The sequence below is a fragment of the Phascolarctos cinereus genome, unplaced genomic scaffold (genome assembly GCF_003287225.1).
Source record: "Phascolarctos cinereus isolate Bilbo 61053 unplaced genomic scaffold, phaCin_HiC Scaffold_5;HRSCAF=322, whole genome shotgun sequence".
Lineage (NCBI taxonomy): Eukaryota > Metazoa > Chordata > Mammalia > Diprotodontia > Phascolarctidae > Phascolarctos > Phascolarctos cinereus.
Genome location: NW_027555958.1, coordinates 76,979,147 through 76,998,255, shown reverse-complemented (window position 1 = coordinate 76,998,255; position 19,109 = coordinate 76,979,147). Strand labels below are relative to the sequence as shown.

The 19,109-nt window shown below is 43.2% G+C and overlaps 1 protein-coding gene across 1 annotated transcript in view; it reads left to right on the top strand.

The window, feature by feature from the left end:
• The first annotated feature begins 1,308 nt into the window (after positions 1–1,308).
• Positions 1,309–19,109, top strand: part of LOC110197969 (very-long-chain enoyl-CoA reductase-like) — an 83,753-nt gene continuing 65,952 nt past the window's right edge. The window contains exon 1 of the mRNA XM_020972055.2: positions 1,309–1,414. Within this exon, the coding sequence (XP_020827714.1) occupies positions 1,388–1,414 (27 nt within the window). The 5' untranslated portion in view covers positions 1,309–1,387. The remainder of the gene's footprint in view (positions 1,415–19,109) is intronic.

Below are 19,109 nucleotides of genomic sequence, written 5' to 3'. Positions count from 1 at the left end.
AAAGCCATTACACCCAAGTAGTACCTGCAGATTGTGAAAGCTGTTTTCATGTTCATTTCTTCACATTTGGAAGACAAGCAATAACGAGCAGGGTTGTGGGTGGTCCCCTTCTGTGGGGTTATGCAAAGTTCAAACCAACTGTACCACAAGGACCTTCAGAGGTGGCAAATAGAACCATGTGATAACTACGGGCCTTGGAGATGGAGGCATCTTTACTTTTCTCGTTTCCCCCCTTAGCCTTAGACTTTTCTTGCTACGTTCATTTGGCTGGGGTTTCTCTGGGCCATGTCCTCTGGTCTGGGCAGAAGCCACAGTGAGGCCCAGGCACAACAGTGCCTCTCCTTGGGAGATGTCACAGAGTCTGTATTCTGGCTTCTTCACCTTTAGGATTTCCAAGTTGGGAAGGAGAAATAAAGTTCCTCCTCTTCCTCCCTCACCCTTCCTTCATCACTCTGTGCCTTAAGTGGGAGACAGCCTTCTGGCTGGCACATTCTTCTACCCAAGGGCTATGAGTTGTGTCCTAATCGGGGCAGAGAAAAGGATCCAGTATTTCCACCACGGGGCAATAAGAGCAATCCAAGGAACGCTTTGAAGAGATGCGAGAAGCATCCGAGGACAGGGCCCTGGTTGCCACTGATAGACCTCTGTGTCGTCAGCAGCCAGCTGGAGCAGGAGCGCAGTCAGCTCTTGGCTCCTCACTGACGTTACTGAGGTTCGCCTGGGAGAAGGAGGGAGGGAGGGAAGGAAGGAGAAAGGAAAGGGGGAGGGGGCGGCGCTGCTCCGTGACTGTCCTTTCCCAGCGCTTCATCGCTGGTACCAAAGTCTCACCAACTGCTTTCCAGGACTGCGAGGAGGGAGCAGCAATCCCTACATCAACGTAAGGGAACCCTCCACCCCCTGCCCCCAGTCTGGGGCTGGATCTCCACTCCCCCGCCTCTCTGCCTCCCTCCCCCAGCGCATCTTGATCTAGCTTGGAGCTGCAGCCCCGGCGGGCGTGCTGGTGATGGATAGGGGCTGGGCAGTTCTCCCCGCCTGCTGGCCCGGGCTGGGAGCAGAGATGCAGGCGCCGCTATCCACCCCCGGCTTAGCTTTGCTGCTGGGGATGGAGGAGGTGGGGGGCGGGGGAAGGAGGAGGGAGGGAGAAAGGGGAAGGGGTTTGTCTCCTGATTGGTTGCAGAGCGTCCCAGAGCACAGGCTGGAGAGGTGACATTAGAGGGGGGGGTAAGGGGCTCCAAACTAAGTGCGGCGCCTCTCTGCTGGGGGGAGGGGGCGGAGGAGGGGGAGGGAGGAGGGAGAGAAAGGAAGCCGTGGCGTCTAGGCTCTTGCCTGGGTAGCCTGAGCAGGGCACAGTCCCAGCTAGTGAGCGGAGCGGCCGCAGGCAGCCAAGATGAGCAGCCGAGTGACTTTCTTCGAGGTGGGTGAATGCATGACACTTCTTTTTTTCAAGTTTTGAGCAGGGCATCCGGGGGGTTCTGACAGTGCTCTCGTCTTGACTCTCCGGCGGGCAGTGAATCCCCATCCCTCCCACCCCGGGACATCCACTAGCCAGAGGCGTCAGATCCCGAGGGAAGCACGGGGAGAGTCTCCCTGGGGGACAGGGCAGCAAAGTTGAGAACTGTCTGGGGGACGGTGTACGTGGACGTCATCGGGGAGGGGGATTCGGCTGGAGCACAGCCTGAGACCGTGCCACTGAGACCTGGGGTTTACGCCAACCCATCGCTCGCTGTCCTAGGGTCTCAGATGCCCTCTCCACGCCGAGGTTCCGGCTGAGAGCATCAGCGGAGGTGACGGCAGCCCTCCTCAGCTCCTCTGCATTGGAGCCGGGGCCGGAGAGAGACTGGCGACTTCTCAACTTAACCACCATTTCTCCCAAGGAGCAGTACACTTGCAGTTATTCTTGTGGTCCCATATGGGAAAAGCCCCAAAGAGGATGGCGGAGATGTAGGGAAACCCAACAGCAGCAAACGCCCTCTCCTTGAGGGACGCTCATGTTGGGCTTATAGTGGCCCCGAAGGGAAGGGTGAAGTTGAACTCAGCGGTGTTGCCCACCGCTGCACCCCTTCAAGGCTGGCTGTTAACTAATGGAACTCTTTGAAGTGTCTGAAGTGTGCCTGCGTTCTGATGTGGTGGATTTTTCTTGGGGTCAAGTTTGGGGGAGCCAGATAGCACTGAGAGGAGAATTAGTGTCCATCTCCTCCAGCACTCCAAATGCACACCGGGCATTCGTGGTATTCTGAGCTCTTAACTCCCTTCGTACCCTTTACCTGACTGTCAGAGATCAGACATAGGGAAAGGAGGGGAGACATGGATGTCATCCGCAATCGAGTGTATCATCAAACCATCTCAGAATTCTCGAAAGAGCATGGAATAAGGTTCGCTAACTGTAGCATGCCCTGCCTTATACACAAACGGGGATTTTAAAATGTCGTCGCCAGGCACATACTGAACCCCTAAAGGGTTTACAACCCCCTTCAAAGCTTAGATAGTGTTCAACTCCAGAGCTATTTCTTCACGGTGATGACATCTCCCCTCCTCACTTTACCAGCTGCCAAAGATTTCTTTCATCTAGCGACAGAATTGTTTATATATAAATTGTCATGTATCATCCCGAAAAACACAGTTCTTTACAAACATCAAAGACTGAGAACCCTTCCAAATTGTGTGTGTGTGTGTGTGTGTGTGTGTGTGTGTGTGTGTATGTGGGGAGTAACATAGGAGGAAGTATCCAAACATTTTGGGATGGAAGCCATCTGGAGTTTTTAACAGGGGCACACTTCTGGAGGAATCCAGAAGAAAACTGTGAGTTAGTTTTTCTGATATAGCCTAGTTTTTCAAACTCATGAGATCCTGCAAAGAATTTGGAAAGATACCAGTTTCATATTATGGAAGGAAAACTCTTTCTTTCTACATAAAATCATGAGAATTTCTCCATTCTCAGTAAGTTTTGACTAAGTGTATGCTGAGTGCCTGAAATTCAGTATAGGGTCCTGGATTGAAGGCAGGGCTTGAATTACGGAAGACTTGGGTTCCAGTGTTTCTTCTGACACATACTAGCTATGTGACCAGCAGTGAGGTCATTAAACCTCTCAGTGCCCTCAGGCAATTCTTTAAGACTGTAAAATACAGAGAACATACTAATCTGTGTCAATGAAGAGACTTTCCATAACGGGAATTCCCTACACTGATGAAATCATAGCTTGGTTCCTCTGAGTCTAGCACAACACTGAGTGCTACATGATACAGGAGACAAGAAGTGATCCTTGCCCACAAATTTTATTATGATTTTCTTATGATGAAATAGGTCTTTGTGTTAATCTTGACTAGTTACAGGAAGCAAGAGCAATTCACTCCTTCTAGGGAGGCAGGATAGTGCAGTGGGCTTAAAGACTTCAGTTCCATCCTTGGCTCTGTAATTCAAATTCCACTGAAAATTGTGCAAGTCACTTAATCTCTCTGAGACTCAGTTTCCCCATTTATAAAGGCGTGATAATACCTCAAAGTTGTTATTATGAGGTTCAAACATGATAATGGATATAAGTAAACTTATTCTGCTTTGCAAATGTCAGCTAATCTTATTACAGTGAGGTTACTTAATTTTTACTAAGTTCATTTCCATTTGCATTAATTTCTCTTAAGGCTCAGTTTAGCTGTGATTTCATTTGGTGGGCTCATGGGGGAAAGAGGGGGGTAGTGTTTCTGAATAACAGTGGAGAATAGGGCCAGGTTCCTTTCTAACTGCTTTAGAATAATTTTAATTTCAGTCATTGCCAGATTTTCTCATATGTGAACAAAAAAGAATAAAGATGGAAAGAAGGGAAAACCTGCATAATAGCTGAGAAAATAAAAGAGGGGAGATTAAATGGGGCATGGATAGTCATTTAAGGAAGTAACCCTTTTATACACCTGCCAAAACCTTTAGTTACCTCTCTCTATCTTTATAGACTCAGGATGAAGTAGGAGGGACAGCATGGTGGATAATGGCATCCCTGTGCTAACTGGAACTCTCTCTCCATAGCCCAGATGAACATTACACCTCAAAGCCAAAGAATTGGGCACTTAGCACTTTATTTTAAAGGACAATCATCTCAGACTGTTACATTTTGTGGACAACTCATAATGTAGTTTGTCTTGGCGAATGTACTAATTACCAGAGACTGTGTGTTTCTTATGGGCTGTTTGTACTTGAATTGTACATGTGCTTATTCTGGGGGCTGAACTGCAATTTTATGTCATTAAAGGCATATTTTAAGTCAATAATTCAGGAGACAAAAGCAAGCATTCACTCTCTAGTCATCACAACCAATTCAGGGGATGTGACATTAGAGCAGCTGCTATTGCTAAAACTAGCAGTCACTAGTGGCCAGATCCAGCAGTCTAAATAGTGGTTAGGTTTGTTGGCCTCAAATAATATCCAGTTACTTTTTAAAATCAGTTTAGGTTGCTTTGGGTTTGGGAGCAAAAAGGAGATGTAAGAAGGAAGAATCATAATTTAAACTTTGGGGCGTACATTCTAAGGAGCTTTACTTATTACATAGAAATCAATATGAGTTACAGGAATCACAGAAGAGAACGTAGGGGCCATCTGGTTCAACCTGTACTCCTCAAGTGAAAATCCCCACTACAACAGACTTGACAAGTGGTCACCTAGCCTGTGCTGGAACATCTCTAGTGAGGGGCAACCTATTACCTATCCAGAGGAAGCCCATTTTTACATTCCCACAGATTTAGTAGCTAATTCCTGACATCAAATTTCAATTTGCTTCTTTATTGCTTCTACTTATTGCCCCTGCTTCCACCCCATGGGACCAAACATTAAAAGGCTAATTCCTCTTCCTCTTGGTAGCCCTCCAAATATTTAAACACTGTTGCCATATCTGCTGAATTTCCTCTAGTCTAAACATCCCCAATTCCTTCATCTAGTCTTCATATGACAGGGTCCTTCACCCTTCTTGGCTGCCCTCAATTTCATTTCTGCACTGTGGTATCCAGGACTAGGCATAATACTCCCAGACATTCTCTACGATGTCCCCGAATACCTTCATCTCTTTTCCCCAACCCTTTTCTAGCTTCCTTTTATGTGTTGTCTTTCCCAATTAGAGTGTAAGCTTCTTAAGGGCAAGGACTAACTTTCTTTCTGCAAGCCTTTGTATTCCCAGCATATAGTAAGGGCTTAACAAATGCTCGTTGAGGTGACTCCACCTTTGGTCTGACCAGGGCAGAGTATTCTTGGAAGCCATGCCTCTATTCATGCAGCCCAAGATGAGCTTTTTTGGCTGCCATGTCATAATGCTGGCTCGTATTGAGCTTGCAGTCTATTAAAACATCCAGATTTTTTTCCAGACAAACTGTAGTCTAACCATGCCTTCTTCTTCTTGTACTTGTGAAATTGACCTTATGAACCTGTGCAAGACTTTACATTTATCCCTGATGATTTTTATCTTATTAGATTCAGCCCAGTGTTATAGCCTGTCAAAATCCTTTTAGATCTTGACTTTGTCATCCAGTACATTAGCCATCCTTCCTAACATTGCGTCATCTGCCAATTTGATGAACATAACAGCTATCCAAGTCATTGATAAAATTATTAAGTAGCACATGGCCAAGCACAGATCCTTAGGACATTCTACTGGAGATTTCCTGCCAAATAGACACTGAACCATTAATGACAACTCTTTGAGTCTGGCCATTCAACCTTTCCTGGATCCATCTAATTATGTTATTATTGAGTCCATATCTCTCCATATTTTCCACAAGAATAATATGAGATATTTTATCAAGCGCTTTGCTAAACTCTAGGTCAACTAGCTATGCCAGAGGTATTAAACATGGCCTGCAACACTCCCAAGTATAACCTGATCTAGATTAAAATGTAATTGGGCAATATTTAATACAATAAATAAAAATATAATAAAATGTACACAATGTTGATATATGGTTTTCTAAGTCAATATGTACCCAGAGAGCTCCTTACGTATGTTTTAGTGGTCCCTGTTTCTATTTGAGTTTGACATCATTGATCAGTACTATTCCTTGATCTATCAGTTTAGTAATCTTGTCAATAAAGGAATTAAACTTAGTTTGGTGTGATTGGTTCTTGAAGCCATGTTGGCTCTTTGGGATCCTTGCTTCCCTTTCTAAATATTCACTATGCATCTTTGTAATCATCTGCTATAGAGTTCTCCTAGCATTTAAAGTCAAGCTCACTGACCTAGAATTGGTACTGTCTTCTATTCTATTTTATCCTATTTGATTCGATTCTATTGTATCCTTCAAAAGTTGTAACATTTGATCTTTTCTAGTCTTTTAATACTTCTCCCATTCTCCATGGTCTTTCAAATATCACTAACCACTCAGCAATCACATTTTCCACTTCTTTCGATATCCAAGGCTGTAGTTAACCTAGACCAGTGATTTAAATTCATCAAGGGCAGCTAAAGGTCCCTATTAGAATCTCTTTACTTATCTCAGGCATCTACTTCTTGTGAGCTGTTTTTTGTTCTGTTATATGTCTCTAGTCAATCCATCAGCATATTAACCAACTACTATGTGCCAGGCATTATAGTAACTTTGAGGTACAACAAACAAAAACCAAAATAATCTTTACCCTCAGGGAGTTGACATAATATAAAGGGAAACAACATAAATGTATATACCAACAAATAAATGCTGGGTTGTTTTTTGGTGGGAGGAAGCATTAGCAGCTAAGGTAAATCAGGAAAGATCTCATGCAGAAAGAGGCACCCAGGTGAAGTTCTAAAGGAGTATATGCTAGACCTGGGTGAAGTATGGGGTGGGATATGGCACGCTAGGTTTGAGGCATAGCTAGCTGGTAGACCAGTTTGGCAGGAATGAAGAATTTGAGTAGTCACAAAATGAGATCGCTGTTCTCTATTACCAACTTGCTATAAAGTGCTTGTAGTATTAGCCCCAGGAGGATCGTCATCTGAAAGCTGGTCTCATCTTTTCTCCTGAAAATGCTGTTAAAGGGAGCTTCTTTGTATTATAAATAGCATTGATCTCACAGCAGCGGCTGCCAAAGTGTTTGTCCAGATGCCTACTGCATAGATGGCATTGCCTAAGATGTCCCAAAGTCTTTTTCCTCAAGGGGATGGGTAGAAGCTAAAGTGGGTTGTTAGAACAGGGCAACAGCGTGGGGTCTGGGGATGGTTATGGACCACTCATTATTTACTCCTAATTGCAGTGTATCAGAAATAGGGTGAGATGGGAAACGCTACAGAGAATTCAAACTGACTAGAAGTGTCTGTTCTAGCCTCAGGAATAAGCTCTCAGCACTGGCAACACACATTTATTTTAATCACTGTAGCTACATGGCTCACATAGTGTTCCTACTTACCATGAATATTCATCTCAGAGTGAAGGAAGAACATCTGGACTTTAAGTATGTACACACGCATGGGCACATGTACACCTTTGCTGATTTATATTAACAGGTTCCGTGAAAACACTGTTTTAGACAGAACAAGAACCCCATCAGAACAAAGCAGAATGCTAACCTATAGACCTTAGAGATCATCTAGTTTAGGCAGGTTCCCTACCCCTGATAGTCTAACTCCTTCATTTTACAGATGGTCAAACTGAGGCTCAGAGAGGAGAGCCAATTAATCATAATGTTGATTTTTCACATTTTCCCGGGACTGTTTTTTTTGTGTGTTTGTGACACAAAGTACTAGTCTTATCAATTGACCTTTATGTAACCCTCCAAGGTTCACAAATTTGAGCTCCACAATAATCCCATAAGGTAGGCACTGTAGGTTATCATTATTCATATTTTATAAAGGAGGAAACTGAGACTTCAGGATGGGATGTGACTTGTCCATAGTCTCACAGCTAGCAGAACTGTAACTAGCTAAAATTGTTGCCTAGGGTAAATTTAGGATGGGACAGAGCATGGCAGTTTAAGAGTACAGTCCTTTGAGGGGTACAGCCACACTAGGAGGGGGCGGTTTGTCCTTCAAAGAGCTCAGGGCTTTGCTGCTGCAGTGGCTACGGGAAAAGGCACATCCTGGTCAAGGGGTATCAAGACACCCTGCAAGTGGGGATCAGGGGACACATTTTTGGAAGACACATCTTTTGAAAAGAAATGAAGGGAAAGTTATCACAATGAGGAAGTACATGCGTGCTCCCTCCTCAATCCACCACGTCAGCACTCTAAGACAAAGCCCTGACCACCTTCTGCTCATTATAGTTCTTCTGATAGTAATGTAGGAAGTAGAATTTGACTCAGGTTTCTCCTGATCTCTTTCCATTGCACCAGACTGCCTCACATCTGCCTACCTTTTAATTGTTGTTTGTTTCTAAAGACCATTACCCTTTGTGAACTAATAAAAAGTGTCCAGGGACTATAGTTGGAGTCTCAATTACATTGAGTAAATAGTCAATAAATATTTATTAAGTACCAACTGTGTGTCAGTCACTGTGCTTGAATGACATCGACTCATGCCATGCATTGAAATGATATGGAGACCTGGATTCCAATAACAGCTCAGCCTTGGATAAACTTCCTCACATTTCCAGACCCAAGTTTTCTTGCTTGTAAAATCTGACACTAAATGGACTAGATCAGGGCTTCTTAAACTTTTTCCACTCCCACTTCAGCCATGCTTGGCATTGTGTGCCCTAAGAGCATGTGCAGAGCAAAGTGCGCATGCTTTGTGTTTAGAACCAAGGCTGCAGTGAAGTTGCATGGTGCGACACAAGCAAGTGTTGCCAGAAACACCTCATATTTACTACACATTTGATTTTTTAAAATTAATTTTTGGTCATTGAACATTCAGAAACCTTTTACTATTGCCAAATTTTTCATGACCCCATATGGGGTTGTGACCCACAGTTTAAGAAGTGCTAGACTAGATGATTTATTTCTAAGATTCCTTCTATCTCTAAATTTCCTTAGTTTTATACTGTAGGAGTTTGTATTATACTCTCCTTAATATTTGTATAGTACACCAGGTTCCTCTAACCTACATATTGAAAGTTGTACCAGGATAGATTTCCGTGGTCTAGCAGGCTTTGTAACCACAAAAGCCTGGCTGATTAATTTTTGTCTTCGTATTCCTGATGTCCAACCCAATGCCTAGTATAGACTCTTTAAAAATGCTCATTGATTGGTTGATTAATTTGGTATCCTCCTGCCTCCCTTTCTCCACTGATGCCTACCTCTAAATACCTCTTGTAAATAAGTAAAGGCATTTATAATAGTTACTCATTCCAATGGAGCACCCCACCTCTTCCCCATCCCCCCTTCACTGTCTCAACTCCCACTATAACAGGGAGGCTGAGTATATAAAAGGTGATTAATCACTCCTCCCCTCAGGGTAGCTCCAAGAAATTTTGGGATCCATGCTGTTCATCTAGGAGTTATCGTTTTGCTCCTGTGTGCTTCCTAATGATTATCAATCAGCCTCCCAAAGTTAAGTTTTAAAAAGGAGTATTTACTAAGCAGCTATAAGCAGGAACATTTGTTACAGAAACAATTCCCCGCAAAATCTGGGACAACCTCTCTTTGCACATGCAAGGTCCCTGGGAAGAGTGGGCTCAATCTTAGCCCAATGTAATTAAAGGGGTAACTCACAGCTCTTGCTGTCTGGAAGTCTCCTTTGTGAAGTCTCCATAAAGTTCTCCTTTAGTGTGTCTAAGTTCTCAGCTACGCTCAAGGGATCCATGCACTTATAGAATCCTGAAGCTGCTTTTCCTCATTGGGTTATTGTTTGTCCTCGGCTCCTGCTACAGATGCCATCAGCAACTGCTGTTCTGGGGAAAAGGCACTGAAGTCAGGAAGAAATTAAAATCTTCTGACATTTTGAAATTCATCAAGTCATCCTCTGGTCAAGGGGGGCAGGAAGGAGACAGAGATTACTGCCCTATCCTCCCAAGAGGCCCCCTCTCAGGGTCTTGACTAAAGCTGTTCTAACACTAGACTGGCTTGTTATTGGAATGCTAGATTCAGAACTGGCTTACCAATTTATCTAAGCCCCACAAGGCATGACTTCTCCTCTTCAACCAGCCACAAGGCATTTCCTAAGTGACCATTTGTTGTTGTTCAGTCATTTTCAGTCGTGTCTGACTCTCCATGACCCCATTTGGGGTTTTCTTGGCAAAGATACTGGAGTGGTTTGCCATTTCCTTCTCTAGCTCATTTTACAGATAAAGAAACTGAGGCAAACAGGGTAAAGTGACTTGCCCAAGGTGACATAGCTAGTAAGTGTCTGAGGCCAGATTTGAACTCAGGAAGATGAGTCTTCCTGACTCCAGGCCCATCACTCTATCTACTACCATGTGACCATTTACCTTCATTTAATTTAGTTCATACCTTTGATTGACTGATTTGTTCGATAGCGGTATCTAGGAATTGCTCATACTTAGTTCATGTCTTTGATTAATTTCATAACTCAAAGTGACTTTTTCACTTGGTAAAAGTAATAGGCCATAGAGTGTCTTGTCAATTGCATTAATAGTGGTTGAAAAATGTAGGACACCTTCTTTTACATCATTATAGTATCTTGTCTTTATTACTTTAGAAATGAAGTAGGGCTTCTGCTGTGGCTGCCATTGGGGCCACTCACAGCAACCATGGCCATCTGATACCCCACGGCCTTAGACCTCAACAAGGGCCACAAAGTTACCAAAAATGTTTTGAAGCCGGGACACTGCTGCCACCGTAGGCACTTGACCAAACACACCAAGTTTGTGAGAGACATGATCCGGGAGGTGTGTGGATGTACTCCTTATGAGACATGGGCTGTGGAACTGTTAAAGGTCTCCAAGGATAAGTGAGCCCTTAAGTTCATCAAAAAAAGGGTGGGAACTCACACCAGGCCAAGAGGCAGAGAAAGGAGCTCAGCAACGTCCGAGCTGCAATGAGGAAGGCTGCTGACAAGAAGGACTAAGCTGGACCGTGCCCACCTTCCTCACTTACCCAATAAAGATTTGACCAAAAAAAAAAAGGAAATGAAATAGGATTATCAAATATTGGTTTATGATCCTGATAGTGCCATCTTCCACAGGAATGTGTGGCCCTCATTGGTTGTAATTGCTCTGTGATAGGCTTCTCTCCAGATCTTCAGTAGAGCCCTTGTGGGGAGAGGAGAAAGAATGGGGGGGAGACTACTGTGAAGCCCGATTCCTTCAGAGAGAACCCTTTGACACTGAATAGAAGTTACTTTGGAAATGCTACCAGCCTAAGTAAGGGCCCAAACTGGTGCAGCAGGATTGGAGGAGACAAAATTTAACTTTTGAAGTTTGTGAACCATGGAACACTATAGTGATACAGGGTTTTCTACTTGGTGGAAATACAACTGGGCATGGGTTCCTACCTAAGAGTGGGAAGTATGCTGACACTGTGCTAATTTGCTTTTGGAGCCTCACTCCCCTGATGGCTAATGTTTGGTAGATCTTGAATTCGAAGGGACCTCAGAGGCCATCTATTCCAAATCCCTCATTTTATAGAGGGCAGCTAGGTGGTAAAGTAGATAGAGTGTTGGTCTTAGAGTCAGGAAGATTCCTCTTTGTGAGTTCAAATCTGGCCTCACACGCTTACTAGCTGTGACTCTAGGCAAGTCATTAACCCTGTTTGCCTCAGTTCCTCATCTGTAAAATGAGTTTGAGAAAGAAATGGCAAACCACTCCAGTATCTCTGCCAAGAAACCCCAACTGGGGTCACAAAGAGTCGGACATGACTGAAAACAACTCATCACTTTACAGTTGAGGAATCTGAGGCCCAGAAAAGGGAAATGAGCTCTCTCTGTGTGACTTTTTCTGCTACACGCATGTCTATCTGCTACCTAAAAGTTCATTCATTCATTCAATCAATCAATAAACATTTATTAAGCAACTACTGTGTGCCAGGCACTGGGCTAAAAGCTGGGAATACAGGAAGAGACAAAAGACAGCGCCTAACCTCAAGGAGCTCACAATCTAATGGAGGAGACAATATGCAAACAAATATATACAAAGCAAGCACTATATAGGATCAAGAGGAACTAATTATCAGGAGGAAGGCACTAGAATTAAGGGGGAAGGTTTCTAGTAAAAGGTGGGATTTTTGTTGGGACTTAAAAGAAGTCAAAGAAGTTAGTAGTCAGAATGGAGGAATGAGAACATTCCAGATAAGGAGGACAGCCAGAGCGAATGGCTGGGGCCAAGAGATGGAGAATCTTGTTCATGGAACAGTCAGGAGGCAAGTGTCAGCGGATCAAAGCATACAATGACATCCCTCAAGGAACCGAAAAATCAATCAACAAGCATTTATTAAGCACCTACTATGTGCTAGGCTAGGTGCTGGTGATAACAAAGATGACAAAAGACAGTCTGTTCTTAAGGAGCTTAATATCTGCTGGAGGGGGTGGAATATGACATCTGCACAAATAAATATAAGGTAGGATGTGATATGCACAAAGCAGAGATCCAGAAATCTTAGTAGAGAGTGAGCTTTGCAAACTGGGTGGAATGAAAGAAGGTTTTGTTGTTCATCCTTCCTTCTTGAAGAGGACCAATGACATCAGGAGGGTGGTGTCTTGACTTGCAAGTGAACTGAATTTAAGTGAGGTGGGGCTGTGCAAAGTCATAAGCCTCATTCTCTCCTCCACAGTCATTGGAGTCTAGTGGCAAGATATAATTCAAGACTCCTGTTGAGTTGATGGTCCAGCAGCTGGAGAAAGGGAGTAGTGTAAATGAGGAAGGATAGCTAGAATCTCAGGATTTAGATCTAGAAGACACCTGAAAGGCCATCTAGTTTGACTCCATTTTACAGATGAGAAACTGAAGTCTAGAGTGGTTAAATAACTTGCTGAAAGCAGGGGTGTGCTAGCATTAACTCTTGCTGGCTCCAGAGAGCTCATTGTTAAATTTTCAGTGTTGAACATTTACACTTTAGAAATCAGCAAGTGCTATAAATCAGGGCTTGATTTATCGTTTTGTTTATAGTCTAGAGTTAAAGAAAGTGATGGAGAAAATATGAATAATGCAGGATTAAACCTAAAATTGTGTCATGATACTCATGGCCAACTTCACCCAGAAACAGAATCAAGTTGCAAACTCAGGTCTTCTATAGAACCAGAGATCTTGGAAGTCTAGTCCAACCTCTTCATTTTATGGATGAAGAAACAGGTCCAGAGAAGTGATGTAATTTGTCCAAGGTCACAGTCACAGCCAGGATTCAAACTCAAATCCTCTGACCCACGTACACTGCTCTTTCCACTGCCTCAAGCTTTATTGTTTGTCATCTCCTGAAAAGAAAAGATCGTTTCCTTGTTGGCGTTTGTATCCCTAGCACCTAGCACAGTGCCTGACACATGGTACACATTTAATACATGCTTCTAGATTTATAGATTGGTTCTAGAAATCTGGTGCCCCAAAAAGCTTTTCTGTAATAATGTGTTTTTTTAAATTCCAAATCTATTTGTATTCGTAAAAGTTAGGATTTAGTTTCTTTTTCTCTTTTTAGATAAACACGCTCTAAAACACATGTCAAATGCTCTAACATTCAGCCAAACACCAAGTTTAGTGGAGTTCTTCCCACTGGTGTTGAATAAAGTGTCACTGCTGAGGTAGATAAGAATAATGTAATAGCCTTTTCAAAAGCATCTCTAACAACAATAACCACTTCTACATCCAAGGGGCTGTGGCACCAGTGTCTTGGACCCATGGACATAATCTAGGCTGGGTTTGATCCTGGGGAATTTGACCTCTAATGAGAGAAGGACTAAGCTTCCCTTTCTTTTAAAAATATTTAATTGTTTTTAAATTCTGAATTTAACAAAGAAGATTTCCATGTACAAAGTAAAATGAAAAAAGAATAATATGTGAAACTGTGAATCTCTGTAATATGCAGCTTGCTTTTTTAAAAGTATATCATAAATTCAAAATGCTATCTTCAAAAGTGTTCTGCTCATCTATGGTTCCTTCTGAAGGTCTTTGTGTTCTCTTCCGTGTATATCAGAAAGTACTTCCTTGACTCTCTTTTCTTCCTTTCTTGAAATACTGTCGCTAGCTCCTTTCTGCCTCTCCTTTTGCTTCCATCGAGGGGAGGGTTTTAATCCTTGTAAGAAACAAAGATAACCTACATATTGTCCATGTCCAGAAATGCCTGGCCTTTCTGCACCTTGAATCTACTACCTCTCTGTTAGGAAGCGGGTTGCAGCCTTTATTGCTGGTTCTCTGAAGTTGTGTTCTTTTTTAAAGTCATTTTTCTCTACAGTGTAGTTATTGTATAAATTGTGGCCTGGATCTGCTCACTTTACTCTCCATCAGTTCATATAAATCTCCCCGGGTCCTTCAGAAATCAGCCCCTTTCGTTTCTTATGGCACATAAATATTCCATTACATTCATAATACCATAATTTGTATACCCATTCTCCATTTGATGGGCATCTCCTTTGTTTCCAGTTCTTTGCTTCAACAAAAAGAGCTGTTATAAGTATTTTTGTATATAAGACTCCCAGCGCGCACTGATAAGACTTAAGTAATCAGTAACTTATAACTAGGGTTGGGAGGTTGAGTCACAAATATCAGGACATGAAGCAATTTTCAGGACTGCTAAATGGATCACGTCCCTTGGCCCCCCCCTACACACACACACACACACACACACACTTCTGCTTTGTCCAAACAACCTCTATATCCTTCTGCTGGTGGCCATGAAAATCATACGATCATAGAACTAGAAGGATCCCTGGAGAACTTCTAGTTTGAACTCTTAATTTTCATATGAGGAACTTGAGAGGTTACAAAGTCACCCAAGTGGTATGTAGTGGAGCAAAGATTTAAAGCTAGGCCCTCTGAATTTTGGGCCTGCCCTCTATGCGACAGCTGCTTGGTGCTGTTTGGTGAGGGTGGCTGTCCTTCTCTTCACAGGAGTCATTTCCCTGGATGGTGGCCATGAGGGCTGGACTTGAAGCTGTACTGGTGGGTTGGTGGGGAAAGCTGGGACTTGATGCCATGCCCATGTGTTGTGGTAGGAGAGGCAGATCATGCCCAGAGTGCCAAGTCCCCAAAGAACTGATATCCCCATGTGGTCAACTGGAGGCAGGCAAGGAGGGCTCGTTCTGGGCAGCCCCCCTCACACATCCTTTTCTCTAACTGCAGGGTCTTTGGTTATCATTGGGCAGACGTTTCAGGAAAACAAATTTCATCTCAGTGTAAATAGTGATTTCCTAATAATTGGAGCTGTCTAGGGTGAGGGGTGGAGGTGGGGGTGGTCTACCTTGGGAGATTAGAAGTTAATAGGATGTAGAGTTGGAAGGACCTATAGAGATCATCTAATTGAACCCCATCACTTTATAGATGAGGAAACTGCAGCCCCAAAGAGGTTGGCACTTCCCCAAATTCATGTGGGCAGTAGTTGGCAGAACCAGGATGCCAACCCAAGTTTCTGACTCTAGGTTCACTGCTGTTCCTTACTACAACACACTGGGAGCCACAACCCTTCACTGGGACACTTCAAAAGGAGGATGGAGGATGGATGGATGGATGATACTGTAGAGTTAATTCATGTTCAGAGATGGGCTGGATTGGAAATGTTTTGCCATCCTTCCCAAGGTGTGTGGACTCCAAATCCAGGGCTCTCTCTAAATGAACATTCTTTCCCCTTAGGTTGGAGCCAGATTGCAGGGAGCCTTAAAAGCTGTCATGATAGAAGGACCAAAGGGCAGCTGAGATGGAGAACTGGGCTTAGAATCAGGAAGACTCCTCTTTCCAAGTTCAAATATGGCCTCAAACACTTACTAGCTGTGTGACCCTGGACAAGTTATTTAACTTTGCCTCATGTATAAAATGAACTGGAGAAGGAAATGGCAAACCATGGCAGTATTTTTGCCAAGAAAACCCCAAATGGGGTCATGAAGAGTCGGCCATGACTGAAAACTGATTGGAATGACTAAATAATAACAATAAGAGGGACCTCAGCTCATAATTTGGGGTACAGATCACATGGAAAAGTTTTACTAATATTATTAAAAGTCAAGGCAGTTGATTGATAGCATCTCGCTTTGAGCCAAGTGAATTTAGAATGCAAATAATTTCCTACCAATATCATGAGTGTAGGAAGCAGAAAAAAAAATAGAGGGCAGTCAGTGTGGATCTGCAGCTGACTTTGAAAACAAGGCAGAGGCTTGCTTATCTGTGGTTGGCTTTGGAAGAGTGCAAAGCAAGGCAATTTTGTTTTCCTCTGTGGCTAGTGTATCAAGGGAACAGCCTAAGGACGACAAGTAGAGACCTAGTGTAGGGTGGATGTGACTGCTTGTTCTGCACTGAAATGAAGGCTGATCTGAAGATGGACTCACTCACGCCAGGAGAAGGAAGATATAAAGTCCCCTCTTTACTTCAACAATTCTAGGTCAAGGGGACAGCTGGGTGGTGCTACACTAGCCCGGGAGTTCAAATCTAGCCTCAGACACTTGACGCTAGCTGTGTGACCCTGGGCAAGTCACTTAACCCCATTGCCTCACCAAAATAAAACAAAACAAACAAAACAAAACAAAACAAAAAACAGTTCTAGGTCAAGGCGTTTTTATTTTATCCTAGAGGCAATAGGGAGCCTTTGAAGGTTTTTGAGCTAGAGAGTGAAAGGGCCTGACTTGTGCTTTGGGAAGATTACTTTGGTAGCTAAATGAGATGTGGATTAACAAATGGAAGCAACCCTAAGCAAGGAGACCAATTAGGAGGTTATGATAATGGCCTAGGTGAGAGATTAGTGAACCAAGGGGGTGGTCTGGTCATGGGAGTGGAAAGAAGATGGATACAAAAGATGCTATAGAGGTAAAACCAACAGGTCTTTGGGACTGATTGCATATGTGTGTATGTGTATGTACCTGTGTGAATGTGTATACATGCACATGTATGTATGTATGTTATAGGTATATGCACACGTGCTCATGCATGTATGTGCATGTATATGGGTATATCATGCACAGTACATTGTGAATGCACTGTGCACATATATATGTACACGCACATGTATATGTGTGTGCATGTGCATATGTATGTGTATTGTGCACAGTGTATATGTATATGTGTGCTATAGGTAATGCACATATACATATGCATGTATATGCACATATATATGCATGGCATGCACACTGCGCACAGTGCATGTATATGTATATTGTGCACACATGTATGCCTATGCATGTATATATGTGTGCATGTATTATATTGTATTGTACACTTTAAAGCATGGTATAAAAGCTAACTTTTATGATTATTACTTGGGTTCAGATCTTACCTTCAATATGTATTATCTGTGTGACCCTGGGTAAAGCTTCTTTGAGCCTGTTTCATCTTTTGAAAATGGGGATAACAAAAGCAGATATTTTATGATATTGTAAGGATGAAATGGGAAGAGGTACATAAGCACTTTGCACACCTGAAGAGCTAAGTGAATGGTATCTGTTATTAATCCCCAGTGGTGTCAGAGCTGGAGAGGGAAAAACAAAATGGAAATTCTCACTTGTTTTTAGATCTCTGGGGAAAGGGATAGTATGAGAATGGTGTTATTAAACTCAAAAAACAAAACCCCAATGGCCAAAACCAGACTTTCATCCCAGCTTCTGTGATAAAATGCCAACTAATTGCTAATGTGGGAAGCTTTTTGCAACGAATGTTACTGGTTTTATGAAATGTGAGACCTAAAAATGACTTACTGAAGGGGTTAAGGGAAGTCAGTGGCACAGTGGATAGAGCTCTGGGCCTGGAATCAGGAAGACTCATCTTCTTGGGTTCAAATCTGGCTTCAGACACTTCCTAGCTATGTGAACCTGGTCAAGTCACTTAACCCTGTTTGCCTCAGTTTCCTCATCTGTAAAATGAGCTGAAGAAGGAAATGGCAAACCACTCCAGTGTCTTTGCCAAGAAAACCCCAAATGGGGTCAGGAAGAGTCAGAAATGACTGAAAAACAACTGAACAACAACAATGGGGTTAATTCGGGGCGGGGAGGGGGGAATAGAACACCCAAACCAGAAAAGGATCAGATGACTTCCCTTCTATTTCTTCAAAGAAGGTTACTCTAGGGTAGATCAAGTTCACTGCCAATGAGCCCTTCCTTGGGGCAAATGTCCAGAGAAGTTTGCTCCAATTTGCCCTCTAAGCTTATGTGAATTGAATTAGAACTGAAGTTTTTGAAAGGCTGTAGTGTTGACTCCACCCTGTCTAGCAGCTGTCAGCTATTGATATCCTATGACGGGATGCTGAGACTAGATTTTGGATGGACACCATTTCCCAAAGTTTTGCTGGTGGTTTCTACTTTCAGGACTACAAAGGGTTAGTGTGGGCTAAGTTGTCAACAACAACACTTACAGTTTGAGAGAGGAGAGAAGGCTGGCATTCCTATCTGTTACTGGACAGCTGCATGGGACCTTGGGCTCCTCTCCAAATAGAGGGCTGTGGTTTTTTTTAGGCTCTAAGCTGTACTGGGCTTTTAGGTCATCATCTACATGTCCTTAGCATTCCCATTCCCTTCCTGGCCAGGCTTCAGTGATCTCTGGCCAAAGGGTCACAGATGACTGGACTCCTTGTTGCTCCCTTAGAAACTAACCTTTTGAGATACAGTGGGTAGAGTCTACAGAGCTAGTGGACCAGGGTTCAAATTCTGCCTATGTCACACACTACCTGTGTGGCCTTGGACAAACTACTTAACCTCTCTGGGCTTCAGTTTCCTCATTTGTAAAATGATGGATTTGAAGTTAATGTCAAAGTTTTCTTCCAGTTCCACTGTTGCAAAGCAATCATAGGCTCATCAGATCGTACAGCTCTCCTTTAATTCATCTTAGATTAACTCCCTCAGGGTACTTTATGAAACCTTCCCTCTCTTCAAGTACCCAGCCTCAGTCATCACCTTCTTTCCCAGCAGATGACCTTGCCTCCTTACTGTACCAAAAAACTGAAATGATCCATCATGAGCTTACTCATCTACCATCTTGCCCGTCTCTCTCTGTCTTCACCTAGCCTCTCCTCCTTTGAACTAGTCTCAGAGACTTGAATGATTCCATGATCCTAAGGTGACATTATTTCTCTGTCTGATCTCTTTTTCTTCCTCTAGAAGAGAGGGGGGGGAAAGCAGTTCTAGATGAACTTTCTTCATGAGATAACTTATTAC